The sequence below is a fragment of the Lupinus angustifolius genome, chromosome LG20 (assembly GCF_001865875.1).
Source record: "Lupinus angustifolius cultivar Tanjil chromosome LG20, LupAngTanjil_v1.0, whole genome shotgun sequence".
Classification (NCBI taxonomy): domain Eukaryota; kingdom Viridiplantae; phylum Streptophyta; class Magnoliopsida; order Fabales; family Fabaceae; genus Lupinus; species Lupinus angustifolius.
Window position 1 is genome coordinate 18,348,471 of NC_032028.1, and position 16,517 is coordinate 18,364,987.

Consider the following 16,517-nt stretch of genomic DNA (forward strand, 5'->3'; position numbering starts at 1 on the left):
ATTTATATTTATCTTTATCTTTGGAAGGGCAAAATCTTGATATGAGGCAATGTTTAGTAGGTGGTATGATTTTGAAGATATTATTAGAGATGTGATGGCTAATGGATTGATGCAGATAATGAGTAAGGGATGGACATGGAATGAGCCCATTTTTTTGGTATGAAGTTATTTGTCAAAATGTTTGGTTAGTATATACTTCTAGGAAACTTATATTGCTACTACCTTAGCATATCCTTTCTCTTTAATAATTTTGATAATTTCTAGTGCAATTTCCATAACATTTCTAGTGACTATATTTCTCCAAAATAATTTTATACTTAGGAAGGCCATGAAAAAATTATATATGAGGGGAGGACCCAAGCCCAAAATGACCCTCCCTTCTCATGTTTCTAGTGGAATTTTATTCTCGTGTTTATTTATTTGTTTTGTTGATATAAAAATTTCATGGGAATGTGGTTGGTTTTCTAAAATTATTGTTATTTGAAATATAAGAGATAAGAAGAGAACATAAGTTATTTAACATTTAATTCAATTCTTACTAATCATTGCAATTCTTTAATTAATGTCAATATAAGACCTTATTTGTTTTATTTTTAGGAGAATTTTGACCAAGGAAATGATAATTACTAATTCCATTCCTTATCTTTTATAGTTTTAGGTTTTTTATTTTGTTTTAGAACTTTTAGTTTTACCTTTTCAAAGCTTTTGTCAAAATATTTTTCCATTTTAACTCATTAAACAATTATATTTTCAACTTTTTTGTACCACGAATTAATTAAAGACTTAAGTCTCTACAATTTTTAAGAGAATAATATGAATATTTTAATAAAAAATATATAAAACAGCAATCAATACCTTAAACTATAAAATATAAAGACGTAAATGAATTAATAAATCAACTCAATCCTACTATATTTAAACTAGTCAAACCCAAATTTTAAATTTTGCGAAGTAAGTGGGTCATGTTTGAACAATCTTTTCCTATATTAATATTATTAGTCAATACTCATTCGTACTCAATTCCAATGTCAGGTCCTCTAAATTCACAACATGGAAGTTATTTGACCATTTCTTGGGTATGAGCTATTTGATCATTGTTTATTGGTCAACAAATATTTATGAGGCTTAACGGTAATTAAAAGGTACTTCCACATCATTGAAATTCTCATTATCACTATACATTAACCAATGGGTAAAAGTATTTTAGCAAAAACTTTATAACATCTGCAACACCTTCTCATTAAAGCTTCACGACAATGACACGAGCAATCCATTAAAAATGTTATTGCATACATCTATAACAGTTACTATATTGTTGCAATGGGATACACAAATTATTATTTGAATGGAACACATGTAGTTCGTTAGGCTAAGTTTTCTCTTACTTGTATAAAAGCATGGTTCTTTTTTAAATTCATTCAACAATTAACAAATCAATTTCAGTCGATGAAATTCATTTATTCACTTATTTTCTGAATTCCAGGCCACTAGTGTTTATAAATTTTTCATGTCAAATAAAATGTTTACTTAGATTGATAATTGATGTATGCATAATAATGCATGCTAAATCTATGGTCAATTTCCACATTCTACAATAAATAGAAATAAGTATTGCACTACTATTAACTCTCCTAGAGAACTTTTGCTTGAAAATAAAAGAGGTTGATGGGGCAATAATAACCTTTGCCCATGAGAGAGTGTCAGAGTAAAGGGTAAGAACAAAAGGGTCAGAAAATTACTATGTTTATGTCATAAGGAACTGACAAGGGTCCCATTTCTCTGAACTTATAATGAATAACCAAAATTTAGATCAAGCCAGTGAAGCCAGAGTGCATTGGTTAGCTAGAACAGTAATTGTTTGTTGTGATCTATTATTGTTTACTATTATCAGTCTGTTATGGCAACTAGACCATTGAGCATTTACCAAAAAAAATTGGTTAAAAAATGGTAAAGGAATTGGTTGATCTTAAAAATGTCTTAAGTTCGAGTATAGTAAATGGAAAGTAGATGTTTGTATAAAGATTTGGATTTTGGAAGGGTTAATAGGCTTGGAACAATGGCTGAAAATGAGGCGAACCGAATCGAACTAGAGTTCAGCTCGATAAGGATTGGTTCAGCTCGCAACTCGACTCGAGTTCGGTATGAGTTGTTTTTTTAGCTCGAGTTCGGCTCGGTCAAAGTTCGTGAACTGTTCGACTCAGTATGAATTGGTTCATTTAGACAACTTAAATAGTTAATTAATTTTAAAAAAATACTACAAATGTTTTATATATATAAATATAACATTCTTTATATATATAATAACAATAAATATAAAAAATAATGCATTAGTCATAATAAACATAAAAATTAGTTTATATATTTATATAGAGTCAGTTCATGAACCTAACGAGTCAAACTCCATCCAACTCAAGTTCGACTAATTTATTTAACGAAGTCAATTTCCAACTCATTTGGTTCATGAACCAAGTTTATCGAGATAAATAACAAATTGAGTTTTGAACAAATACCGAGTTGATTCGATTCATTGTCAATCCTACTTGGAACTCATAAAATATACTTGTCATAGCTCTAAAGTCTTTTATTTCTTCTTTTTTTATTTCAAAGTTCAATTTGCAAACAGACCTTGAGAATCTCTTAATTTGATTCATGTTAGTTAAAACTCGATATGACTTTAGGATATGATGCACATTCAATAAAATCGAAAAATGATGACTTTCATGACTTCAATAAATTTTAATCATTACCCGAATCCCTTAATCTCAAATATTAATAAATTAAAATCAAAATACAACTTGAAGTCTAAGTTATCTCATCTATTCATATCCAACAGATTGAATTTTCCTGACATCACAAAATCACCATTTATAATTCACCAAACCCAAATCCAAAAAAAAAAAAAATATTGAGCATTGAATAATACCAATTATTATGAAAGACCATGTACAAGTTGAAGAATGGGGTGTGGCCTAGCCAGAAAACATGGTGCTAGCTGGAGTCTTCAGAATCAGATTGATTTTCCCATACCAAATGGTCAAAAATGTTTAGAAAAAATCACTGGTCATTACCTCACCAATTCAAAAGCTGATACAAGTTTTTTCTGTACATGTACCATTCAAGAATCTAACATAGATATGTACATGTCCCACACTAACCAATAAGTACAGTGTTGTTTCACCATAAAGCTACTATGAGTCACATGCATGTTAATGCCAATGTAAAAATGTCAGTTGCATATTTCTAGTAATAACATGTATAATAGTATTCAAGTGTTTGTATACAAAAATTATTGTGAGATTAGTTGTAATCAAATATTATCAATTATAGAAATGTGAGGTGATAGACTCATAGACATGTAATTATGTATAAATAATATTACTCAAATAATGTTCCATACACAATTAACCATATTATTACTTTAGATTTAGACTATTTTCAATTAGTTTAAATAATATATATTTTATTTTCCTTAAGTAATGTTTGGTTTGAGTATTGAGTATAAAAAAAATTCTTTTAGGAGAGCAATCGTTGAAATTCTTTCCAATACTAAAGAGTCCAATATTGGAGGGTCATATTTTGACATGTAGCACCAAAAATTGTTTAAGGACCTAGATTTAATATTATTTTTGAATTAAATTAATAAAAAAATTAAAAATTATTTCTCCTCTCATATTTTAATACTGGATATGATCTCATTTCAACCCTATCGTATTGTAAATGATAGAAAATATTATTTGCCTCAAGCATTTTTCTCTAGGAGAATTTAACAACTTGATAATTTTGAGGCCTATCTCTTTATGAAATATTCCAATAAGGCATTTGCATTTAAAGAGCTGGTATGGTTATTTAGAGTGTACTAAAAGTCAAAAATCATTGTAAATAAGTTTCTTAAAAGAAAAAAAAACAAAACATGGTAGAAACTAGAAAGAAATGAATTGATATTTTGAGAAGCACCAGCAAAATTTTCCACTATGATATGAGAAATGGAAGCAGACAAAAAAGCTGTACTATATATCCAATACTTTATTAACAACAGAACCCAACTTGGGTAGATTCTTCACTTTCAAAAATCCAACAGAGGCATGACTAGATTGATTTCATCTTTGCAGTAAAAATTACATTTTGACCACACTGTGATCTCACTTTCTTATTTCTTCATCAAACTTACATCATCTTATACTATATGTGTCTCAAAATTGATGGTCAAAAATATTTTCCATATCAAAATTTGTTTCCAACAAAGAAAATTTATCCCTTATTTAGTCTATGAAAATGAAGGGGAAAAAAGATTAACTTAGTCCTCAAGAATTTTACTCAAATACATTTTCTAATACAAATTTAGAGATAATTTGATACATGTCATTTCTATGCTTGACAGTGTTGAATTTATCTGAATGGAAATTAGCCAAATTGCACAGTTTAATTTCTTATCTCTAATACATTATTAACTTTTTGTTAGGAACAAATATTTATTGGAACCTTTTGTTTGTTTTGCATTAAGATATCCTGGAATATCACAACAAAGCAAATACCAGTACTTAACATGCACACATTCTGAAGGCTTACATAATTGAGGCTCACTCTGATGTGATGCATCAATCCTGCCAACATTCAAATATAATTTAGCAACTATACTCCTCATAATTGATAGATAACTAAGTGATTTTTTTGTATATTGTTACACTTTGATTCTTTCTCCATTCGAAAATTAAACTCGACCAATGATATTTTCACCTCGAAAACAATTAGTACCCGACTATCGGACGAAAGACAATGTTAATGAAGACAAATTTTTTTTCCTGAATATGTGTTTTGACAACATATGATCACCAATTTCCTCACCCATCATTTTATTTATTTGTTAGGTTTATTCAAATGTGAAATCTCACATTGGATATGAAGGGACAAATAAAAGATTTTATAAGTGAAAATGGCTAATGAAACTATTGTCTTAAGATTTTGGTTCAAGACATGATGTTTTACTTCTGGCTCTCAATTCTTCCCATACCCAGATAACAACAATAGAACTCACGGGCAGTTGAGGCTCCTAGGTCGTGGTCGGGTCCAAAACTATTGCTTCTGATTACAGCCATAATATGCCTTTGTCTTCTCCACACCCTCCTCTATGCCCTCAAACACAACTTTTCCTCTTATCACACTGACCATGCATTGGAACTGCAAATGTTATGAGGTCCTTAAAAGAGGGCCAAACCCTCTTGTAGCTTTCTCTGTTTACTTTTCTGGCAGAACAAGTACACATATGGAAGGTAGCATCCTTTTCAATGAAGGTCACAATAAGTTTGATCCATGTGATAAAGGATGAAGGATCTGTCCTTGGCTAAGTGATGTTATCTATGATGGGTCACACCATATTCCACAAAATCATAGAGAGAAAAAATAAAGGAGATAAAGTTGCACTCAATTTTAGTTAATTGTAGTGATAAGAAGTTCCCTTCATGCTCAAAATTTTGTGACAAAAGTGGAAAATCATTCTAGACAGCATCAAGTGGGTCAATGTGAAGATTAAAAAAGCATGACATATAAAATAATGTTTCATCAATACTTCATTTACAATAATTCAGACCATATGCTTCAACTGATTGTGTCTCCATTTTGTTAAAAAGAGATAAGTACACAACTTTCATTGTAGTTTTGATTTGTAATAGTGCAACTAGTCCTCTCTTATAGGGCCCCTCTTATTGAAAAAGTTATGTTTATCTTTAACTGAGAAAAGATCATGTTTAACAAACACATGCAGTTGTCTAAAGCTGCATTATAGTAACAGTAAGGTGGAAGAAAAAGGCTAAATAACCAGATAGATAACACATGGTTATGCATCATTGATATGTGATTAAATATAATAGTTGTTACTCCATTGAAAATGGAGCAACTTTGTCCACAAAAGTACAACAAACCTCATATGACAGATATCTACATCTAAAAAAGAAAAATCAATGCATGAGGTTAATGAGAACCAAACATAATTATCAACTCACAACAAGGTCATATTTTATCAAATTAAAATCACTCTCATATATGATGATGTTGTAGCTGCAAGAGTCTAGAATATGCCCCCTCTGGCCTACTGATGAGTTCACCATGGCTTCCTTGCTCCACAATGCACCCATCTTGGACCACGCCGATGCAGTCAACACTTCTTATGGTCGACAAACGATGGGCCACGAGTACAGTGGTGCGACCCCTCATTAGCCTCTCCAATGCTTCTTGAAGGATACACTCAGATTCGGCATCAAGTGCACTTGTTGCCTCGTCAAGTAGAAGTATTGCTGGGTCTTTGAGAACAGCCCTTGCAATAGCGATTCTTTGCTTTTGACCACCAGAAAGTTGAACCCCTCTCTCACCAACTGGCGTCTTGTAACCCTCGGGCAAACCACTAACAAAACCATGCACATTGGCTGCGCGTGCAGCTTCAATCACCTCGGCTTCGGTTGCACCATCTTTTCCATAAGCAATGTTTTCAAAAATGCTTGATGCAAACAATGCAGGCTCTTGTTGTACTAAACCAATCTTAAGCCTTAAAGACTTCAAATTCAACTTCCTTATGTCCTTTCCATCAATCATAACTTTACCAGCAATAGGGTCATAGAATCGCTCTATCAACGCAACAACTGAACTCTTCCCTGAACCACTTGCTCCAACTAGTGCTTGGCTCTGACCCGCACGGATTCGAAGACTAAAATCCTTAAACACCATGACATCAGGCCTTGAAGGATATGCAAAATCAACATGTCTAAGTTCAATCTCCCCGCGAAGTGATTCAACCATTTCAGCATCAGGATCATCACCTTCGATCTTAGTTGACCTGTCAAGAATTGAGAACACCGAGCCAACGGCTTCACCACCACGAATTATCTCTGGCGCAAGGCTTACGGTTTCTGCCACTGAGTTTGCAGTAATGACTAATACCACAAAGACCTTGATGACCTTTGAAAAGGTCGAAATGCCTTTACTGACCAAATGTGCACCATACCATAGAATAAGAGCCTCAGAGGCATAAAGGGCAAGCTGAGAGAGGCCGAACAAGAGGCCTGAAGTTTGACTACGACGCAAGCTGCGAAGTTGCGGGACACGGAGCTCGTGGCAGAATATGGACAACATCTTGTTTTGAGCATTGAATGCTGCAACTGTTCTGATATTGCTTACTCCTTCTCCTGCAATCATACTTGTCTTTGCATGAGCCTTGGCTGTGTCTCCAGCAAACCCTTTAAGAGATAATTGCTGTACAATCCAAACATATTGTAATAATCATTGTTAGCACTTAATTAACTCTGCATAAACCAAGAAGCAAAACTAAAGTTTACATTTCGGATTTCTAACTTCTTAGTTAAATTGTTAATACTTGATACATATAAATCCTAAGAAAGTTCATTAAATTAGACAACAACATTAAACTTACAGAACCATAGAAGCACTTGTTTTATTATCCATTTGTTTTTAGTTTACAATGTCTTATGTTTGATTAGGCAAAGTATTTGCATAAACTAAGTCAATAATTAATGAATAATGTGTCAATAATTTATATGCACTTTGTTTATATGCAAGAATTTTCTCATCTCACCAATGGTAATTGCTCTAATCATTTTAGTAAAAAGTTCAATGAGATAAATAAATTCACCAAAAACCACATAAAAGAGCCAAAAGAAACTAAAGGGGTGGGACCTAGAGACACATGGTTCATCTTATATTAACACCTACTACATTAAAAGACATTGAAAGATTAAGATTGGAAGGTACTTTGTTGGATGATTTAGATTCTCTAACATAGAATTTTTGTGACATTGTATGATTAGAATTAAAAAAACTTGGTTAGAGAAAAATTATAAAATAATAATAATAAATAATATAGAATTTTTGTGACATTGTATGATTAGAATTAAAAAAAACTTAGTTAGAGAAAAATAATAAATAATGCAACTCTCCCAAGTCCTACCCACATGGTATCATATGCAGAGTTAATATCTCCAATGGTTGATACAAAAAATACTTTATAAAATAAAATATACAACCATATGAATAAGAATTAAAAAGATCACGGGTGGGAAGCCAAAAGAGCTCACATTCCTAGACAAATTAAAAGGTTTGGAGGGTTTGTAAGAAATATATGAATAAGAAAATAATATATGAACTTTCCTCTCTTTAGACACATAAAATTTCAGTACCCATTACCCAAAGATACTATTTAAATATAAAAAAGATGCTAACTCTGCAAGGATTTGCATGAATACCAATGAATATAATTTTTTATCTAAATAAAAAGATTGGTGGCAGAATCCAATAATAATAATAATAATAATAAAGTTGAAAAGAATAACCAAAGGAAGTGCATGAAGACCACTATAGTCACAGTGTGACATAGAAATTGATGATCAGGTAAATGGAATATCTATAGCCAATGCATATAATAATAAATTATTTCAAAGCCCATTAATGTATATAAGTTTATTATTTTCTAAATAGTTATTAATGTACATGACCAGAAAGGAAGCACGTGCAATGTTCAAGTATTATGGGTCTTTGTTGTTTTGGCTTTTGTCGTTTAATGCCAGCCTGGCAAGTGTAGGGTAGGTATCTGACACTAGTAAGTACCAAGAATCTTATGTTAAATCTAGACTTACCCCTAGCCACAACCCTACCAGACCATATATGTACTACTTCATGTATCATTTTATTTTTAGTGATCAAAAAATATAAAACTAATATAAAGAGTGATACAAATATGACTCGACTTTATTGTCAACATCTTCATGTGAAAAACTTTATTTATTTTATGTATATATATATATATATTTCAATTTTCTTTGCAAACAAAATGTATTAAATTAAAAAAGAAAATAGTATATGAATTGGCACTATAAGATTTTTTTTTACATTATCAACATATCATTAACCACTTACCCATCAACTCGTAATAGATATGAATCATGAATAATGAACTTGGTGTGAATGCATAGATATTAAACTTAAAGCAACATGTTATGTCATGGTGTGTGTTCTTGGATTAAGAAAATAGTGTTAGAGATAGTGAGTTTTTTACCTGAGCAAAATTAGCAAGAACAAGAAGAGGGAAAGTTCCTAGGATTAACAAGGAAACCCTCCATTCAACTATGAAAGCAACAATGAAAGAAGTGAGAAGAGATGTCATGTTTTGCAATATCACTGATATCCTCTCAGCAATAGCAGATTTCACATCAGCTGCATCAGTTGCTAGCCTAGCTGCAACAAGGCTTGAGTTGTGTTCCTCCTCATCATACCATCCAACTTCATTCCTCAATATAGCTATCAAAATTCCAAGAAATATGTTGTCGTCGAATAAGTCTTTGAAAGATTTAAAATGTTGCTACGGTAATCTTTCTAAGGAGTTCATTGATGACAAATGTTTCGATTAAAGGGCATTCATAATCTTTTCAAAACATAATCGGTGACAAAAATACTTTCGAGATTCCATCGAGTGATACCATAATCTTTCGAGAAATGCCGAAAGTGATGGTTTAGTTTACTCAAGAAATGTGTAAATATAAAGTAATGTATAAATGTGTGCAAGTGCCATTGTTGACATAAAATAAGGTAAGGTAGAGAATTAGACACAGAAACAAAAGAATAACTAACATACCTGCAAGCATCATTCTTCTAACCCTTGTAGTGAGATTTTCACCCATGATACTAAAAAAGTAATGTTGTATCAAGTAAGCACCAACTGCATAAATACCAGCTCCAATGTATATGAAAACATACTCCTTGGTCTTTCTCTCCATGGATGCATAATTTGTAAAGTAAAACACCTCAATCATATTGCTCATAACAATAGCAAAAGTTGGGCCAATGAATCCAGAGAGAATAGAACCAACAGCTCCCATAATTGAGTAAGGCCATTCCGGAGCATTTAGCATGAGCAAACGGAAGAAATATCCTTCCGGAGCTGGATTTTTCTTATCTGTTTCAGCATTTGATATCATCTCTATGCGGCCATCGGCTCCTGTGCTGTATTGGTAGCTCAAATTCCTCAAGCTTCCGGACCGGAGGCTTAAGGACTTTGTTGACAGGGAATGGCTCAATCGCGATGAGCGTGTCCGGTGAGTTGATGGGTTGGAGAAGTCCCTATTTCTAACCATTTCTTGGAACCTGATTAGTGAAGCATAGGTGCCTGCCTTGGCTAAAAGTTCTTCATGTGTTCCTGTCTCGACAACTTGACCTTGTTGTATAACTGCAATTGTGTCAACATTCCTTATGGTGGATAGACGATGTGCAACAACAACAGTCGTTCTTCCAATCATGAGGCGATCTAACGCCTCTTGAACAATGCTTTCGGATCCTGCATCAAGAGCACTGGTGGCTTCATCCAAAAGAAGGATCTTTGGATTTTTCAACATAGCTCTGGCAATCGCAATTCTCTGTTTTTGCCCCCCAGATAGTTGCACTCCTCGCTCTCCGACCTGGTTAATCAATAGAAAATATTAATTTTGCAAACCCTTAACTAGTACTAAATGATAAATTTGTACAATTTAGTTATTCTGAAATTGATTTAAACACCCTTGAGCCTTGACTAGGACAAAATGATATCCTAAGCTAAGGATAAATTATGACCATTTAGGTATGCTTGAAAGTTATTCGTCATTACGAACCTGCGTGTTATAGCCATTAGGAAGCAAGGTAATAAAGCTATGAGCATTTGCAGCAGAAGTAGCAGCTTCCACTTCAGCTATTGTTGCATCAGGTTTTCCATAGAGTATGTTCTCAAGAATGGTAGTTGCAAAGAGTGCAGGTTCTTGATTCACCAAACCAATTTGATCACGTAGCCATTTTAGTTGCAGTGTCTTAATGTCGACATTATCTAGAAGAACTTGACCTGTTTGGACATTTTAAAAGGGTAAGCATAGTTGTTCATCCAGGATTTGAAACTTGCTACTATTTAACAAGTGCATTAGTGTGTGTTAGTTTATGGTTTACCTTCATTTGGATCATAGAACCTCTCTATCAGCGAAACAACTGTGCTTTTTCCAGATCCGCTACCACCAACGACCGCAACAGTTTTCCCAGCAGGAAAAAAGATCGAGAATTTGGAAAAGATCATCACATCGGGCCTTGATGGATAGCTGAAAGCAACATCCTTAAATTCAATGTTACCATTAACCTCAAGCAATGTCTTTCCATCCGAGACATCTTCAACTATTGTCGGTTTCTGCTTGATGATTTCCATTAATTTGTATCCAGCAGCTTTTCCTTTACTGAAAGCGCCTAAATTTGAAAATGACTGACCCAAACTCCTGTACAAAAATAAGCCAATAAATGTGTCATGGTATGATCAAAGGAAGACTTCAAAAATCATCAATAAGTTTTTCAACTTGAGGACTCACATGCCACCAACAATAGCAGAGAAAATAGCCGTGAATGCTTTGCCTCCATCGGTCTGTCCATTCCTGATAAAAACTCCGGCATACCAAAAAACTAGTGCCCAGGACATGCAAGCTATACCATATGTGCATCCTAGGCCTAAACCTTTAGCCATTCCCGCCTTGTATCCAAGCTTCAGTGTGTTTTGAATTGCATCGGAATAAGAATTCAGTGCCTTACTCTCACCAACATACGAGTAAACCGTTCGAACTTGCGCAATGGCCTGTACATGTTGCAGATAACGCATGTTAACTAGTCCATTTTTTTAGCAAAAGATTGTTTGAGATAATAAGATCATAACAGTAAAAATGAAGCAATTTTAGGCACAAAAGTAATTTAACTTTCTTTAAAATAATTTATTCTAATCAAAGATTATGCTTGGCATGACATAACAAACTAGAAAAGCACAACCATAATCATGCTTTATGAACTTTTTTACTTTACAAAAAGAAAAGGCTAAGATCTTTCATGAGTGATGAACATGTAAAAGTAATTCAGCATGCGCTGCTTTTAATCAAAAGTAGGAGGACTAGTTTAATCAAAATCAAAACCTCCGAAACAAAATGAACATCTAAAAACTTTAAAGGGAAACAGAACACATAACTAACTCAACCAAATTTCTGAAATGGACATTTTTTTAGTTCCATATAAAACCAACATATGCATAATGTTCAACCATGAATTGTTTAACCTCACCTGCTCGGCGATTATGCCCGCATTTGCATAGGATTCGCGACTCTTCGATGTTAGGCCTGTGAGGGTATAAGCATACAAACCACCAGCAAAAGCAATGCCTGGGATCACTGCAACACTTAGAAGTGCTAGCCTCCATGCTGATATAAAACCAACCACTAGTCCAGCTAGAAATGTTGATAGATAATGTATGAAGTTACCAACCTGTTCATTAATCCCAACAAAGTTAAACTAACAAATGTTAATAACTACATAGTGCAGGTTAATTCCAACATATGCAAACCTTAACCTATGGTGCAGGTTAAGCATTTTAGGCTAACGTGCACCACTTTGAGTCTTGATGTTATAATCACATATGGGACCCACTTTAATGGATACCAAGTTCTCTATATTTTATTAATATTATTATTTTTCATATAAAAATAAGGAAGGGTAGATGAACACAATTTTACCATCATTTTTCCATGATTTAAAAATGTGACATCTACATAACATTTAAATGTACGACATTCCGGTCATAATACAACAACTTTACCGTCATGTCTAGATTTCGTGAGAATTTAAAAATAAAATAAAAAGACAATGGAAGATGGGAAATTGAAAGAACCTTCTCACTAATAGCATCTTGAACAAGAAGTGTGTCTGTTGAGACACTGAAAACAATATCTCCTGTTCTAGCATCAGTGTCAAAGAAACCAACGTCTTGTTTCAACACTGCTTCCAAATACTTCTTCCTCAGTGTACTAACTTGCCTCTCCCCAGTGTACATCCAACATGCAATTTCTGCTCAATTCATACACACACAAAAAAAACATTTATTTATTTTTATATAAAACATGGTAGTTATGGTAATAAAAATGTGTACCATAATAATTAATGTTAGTAGATGATATGATAAAGATAAGAATAATGGTATTAGATAAAGTTAGGCATGAAAATAGAAATTGTGAAAGAGATTGACAATTGAAAGTTTTGACACAACACATGTGGGGGTCACACCTCAAACTCATTGATGTGAAGTTGGTACTAAGTGTCACACATAGTAATCTAATAAACCTATGGTCTAACAACTTTGATAAATCAAATTTTCTTCACATATGAGGACAAAGAAAGAAAGAAAGAAAAGGGTAGAAAGTTAAGGTTGCAAAAAATTGAATAAAGAAGAAAATAATAGCATACCTGCATAGGATGATATGCAAACAATAAGGCCAAGGTACACAAAGTATAGAGCATACTGCAATAATAATAACAATAATAATGATTATTCACAAAAAAAGTATTAGATCCAAGATCTGAAATGAAGTTACTGATAAAGCTTAATGTTTCTATTTTTTGAGGAATTTTGAATGAACCTTTGACACTTCATTTGTCATTTTGTGCAAGTCCATTTGGTTTTTACCAAAACCATTGACCATTTGACCAAATAGAAGGAAGAAAACAGGCATGGATGAACCATGAATAATGGCACCAACGCTTCCAGAGATCATAAGAACATAGTCATATTTGTCTGCAAATGAGAAAAGTTGGTAAAAGGGTAAAGTTTGTTCTTTCTTCTTCTCTGCTTCAGGCAATGATGCTTTATTAAGCTCACCATTTTCAGCCATTAGAAACAACACAATCTCTCAAAGTGAGGAGAAAAAGTAAAGGGTATGTAAAAAAATGTGATTTTTTTTAGAGTTATGATGAGTCTTAGCTCAGTGCCATGAAGAAAAAAAGAGATCTAAGATATGTAACTTTTTCTGGGCATTGAATGAATGATAAGAAGGGATCTGAAACAACAACTTTTAAGTGTTAATGTTGTTTTTTTGGTTTTATCAAGTTGTTTTGATGAAGAGGAAAAGAGTAGAGAGAAAGAGTTTATGGAGTGAGAGAAGTGTTCTGTTGTGGAAAGTGGTCAAAAGAAGTTGAGAGTTTGAAGATGAGAGAGGTTTGAGGTGTGGTTTTAATGTTTTATAGTGTGAAAGGTTTCGTTTTTATCCTTAAAAAAATGGAAAAATGATATATATTCTCACATTTTTACTAACATCCAATTATTTGGTTAAGTGGTGTAAAGTCTTACTAGATTAATAGATAAATTAAAAAATAAATATTTTGATTTCTGAAATCGACATCACATGTCCGAAAGAAATTAATTCTAAAGAATAACATTGATTATATAAAAAGGGAGGGGATACACGTGGAAAAATGTTACTTCACATCTTAATCATTCTTTCTAAGGAAATCTAATAATTTAATTAGTGAATGGATCTTAACCATTGAATTTTCCTAGAATAGATTGTTAAGATGTGGAGTAGTTTTTTTTCCACTTACTCCACAATAAGTGGATCACTTATAAAAAAACAATTATATTTTTTATTAATGATTAGTTTATAACTTATTGTAAATAATTTTTTTGTAAGGGATGTATCAATTACCAAAATGTGAAGGTCTGCCAAGTGACTATCTAAAGGGGTCCAAGTGGTTACTAATATTTATGTTTTATCTCGTGATTAGATTTATGAAGTCAAATATGTTATTTGAAGACTAATCAAGTGATTGACTTTATGGTAATTATTGAATCACACTCTTCAAAGGAAAAAAGGATTTGAACAATAATCCCTAATGAATACAATTTTACCTTACAAATGATCTATTTACATTAGTCTAGTCTTTTCTTTCTATTTAGTTTTTTAGTTTTTTCTGTGTACCAAAAAAATGAAACAAGAGGATAAGACAACAAAGTTAAGTTGAGAAAGCCATATATGAACCCAATATACAGTATCATCGAGTTTTGTGCCTCTTGGAATTTACTGTTTTTAATTGCAGGAATTAGTAACGTTCATTTACCTTCTAGTGGTAATGTCCAAAATAGCAAAGAAAGAAAATGGGAAGAGAAAAAGGGGATGTATTATGAGGGGGGGAAATTATATAAGGAGAAAGAGGGGAATGTATTATGAGGAAAAAAATCTATCTATCTATATTTCTATATTATATAAATCAAAAATTGAAATAACTACCACCATGATTTTATTTCTATACTATATATAAATCCAAAACTTTGAAAAACTACCATCATGATTCTATTTTTCTATTTTGCCCTTAGTATTTTTATTTCTAAAGTAAAATCATATAATCATAGATAACTATAATTAATATATCTCAGCTTAAATTAGATATTATAATAAATGTAAAAATTATAACATGAAGTACATCCAATAAAAAATATTTTAATTCTCTAAAATAAAAAATACAAATTTAATACTTAATATTATAAAATAAAAATGCGGATTGGCAGAGTGTCTTTCGATACGTTAGTACCATTAATAAAGTCAAAACAATTATTAATCACCACCATGTCATAATTTTTATATTCTAAATTCATCATTTGTAATCTTTCTCATTAATAATTAATATAAACTTACACACATTACTTTCATTGCATTCATTTTTTATATTAACATATTATTAAGCTTCGAGATATTCTCTTATTTATATTTTCACTTCCTATTGAGTTCATATATTGCATTTCTTATATTTAAATTATTTTTTCTTAAATAATATAACATGAAGATGATACATTCTATATCAGAAAAAATAAGAATCCAAGTCTATTAGCATAGATTGTCGGTTGACATGCTAGTACTATTAATAAGACAAAACAAGTAATAATCACTACCATGACATAATTTTTTATTCCAAATTTATCCTTTTGTATTATTAATAACTATTAAGCTTCAAACATTGTTTTCAATGCTTTTATTTTTTATATTAATATATCATAACATTCTACACATTCTCTTATTTCTATTGCCTGCAATGACTATTAGAGGCACAAAATAAGAAATTGGCATAACTTTTATGTATATCATATCAAGTACCACATGATATTTTCTTAAATCTCCACTATCTATTGAGTTTTTATATTGTATTTCTTATATTTAAATTGTTATTTCTTAAATAATATAACATGAAGATGATACATTCTATATCAAAAAAAAAATAAGAATGTGGGTGACCGACACGAAATGTTGGTAGACACACTAATTTATGTAAGGGGGAAATGGGAATGTATTATGAGGATAAAATTTATATATGAAAATATTATTATATTATCTCTCATACATATTATCCATATTTAGTTATCATTCATTTTAAATAAAAATATTATGGATGATAAGTAATACACTGAGTACATATAGATTCATAGTACAAATTAAAAGAAATAAAAAATTGATCTAATTTATCAAAAGTCTTTCTCCTTTTACTAGAAAACTGAAAACAATATCAATTTTGTGATGAATGAGAAAAATAATTACATTTTTTTCTCTTTTTTTCATTTTCTATTTCCTTACACCATGATTATTATTTAAAATTGAAAATTTAAATTAAAGTAGTATAATGTGTACAATAAATTATAAAATTAAAGTTATTCAATT

General features: G+C 31.7%; 1 protein-coding gene across 1 annotated transcript; it reads right to left on the reverse strand.

The window, feature by feature from the left end:
- LOC109335997 (ABC transporter B family member 19) lies at positions 5,809 to 14,035 on the reverse strand. Its single transcript, XM_019572311.1, has 10 exons — positions 13,455 to 14,035; positions 13,282 to 13,336; positions 12,710 to 12,885; positions 12,106 to 12,306; positions 11,373 to 11,632; positions 10,966 to 11,282; positions 10,641 to 10,864; positions 9,632 to 10,451; positions 9,056 to 9,297; positions 5,809 to 7,239 (listed from the first exon to the last, which is right to left on the reverse strand). Exons 1-10 carry the CDS (start codon positions 13,704 to 13,706, stop codon positions 6,031 to 6,033), a joined length of 3,756 nt encoding a protein of 1,251 aa, XP_019427856.1. The 5' UTR covers positions 13,707 to 14,035; the 3' UTR covers positions 5,809 to 6,030.

Excerpts from the sequence above, each read along its gene's own strand:
- LOC109335997 (XM_019572311.1), bottom strand. The coding sequence starts at position 13,706 with ATGGCTGAAAATGGTGAGCTTAATAAAGCATCATTGCCTGAAGCAGAG. Across the intron at positions 12,307-12,709 it reads AAGATGCTATTAGTGAGAAG|GTTGGTAACTTCATACATTA; the intron begins GTTCTTTCAATT and ends ATTAATGAACAG. Across the intron at positions 9,298-9,631 it reads TAGAAGAATGATGCTTGCAG|CTATATTGAGGAATGAAGTT; the intron begins GTATGTTAGTTA and ends GAATTTTGATAG.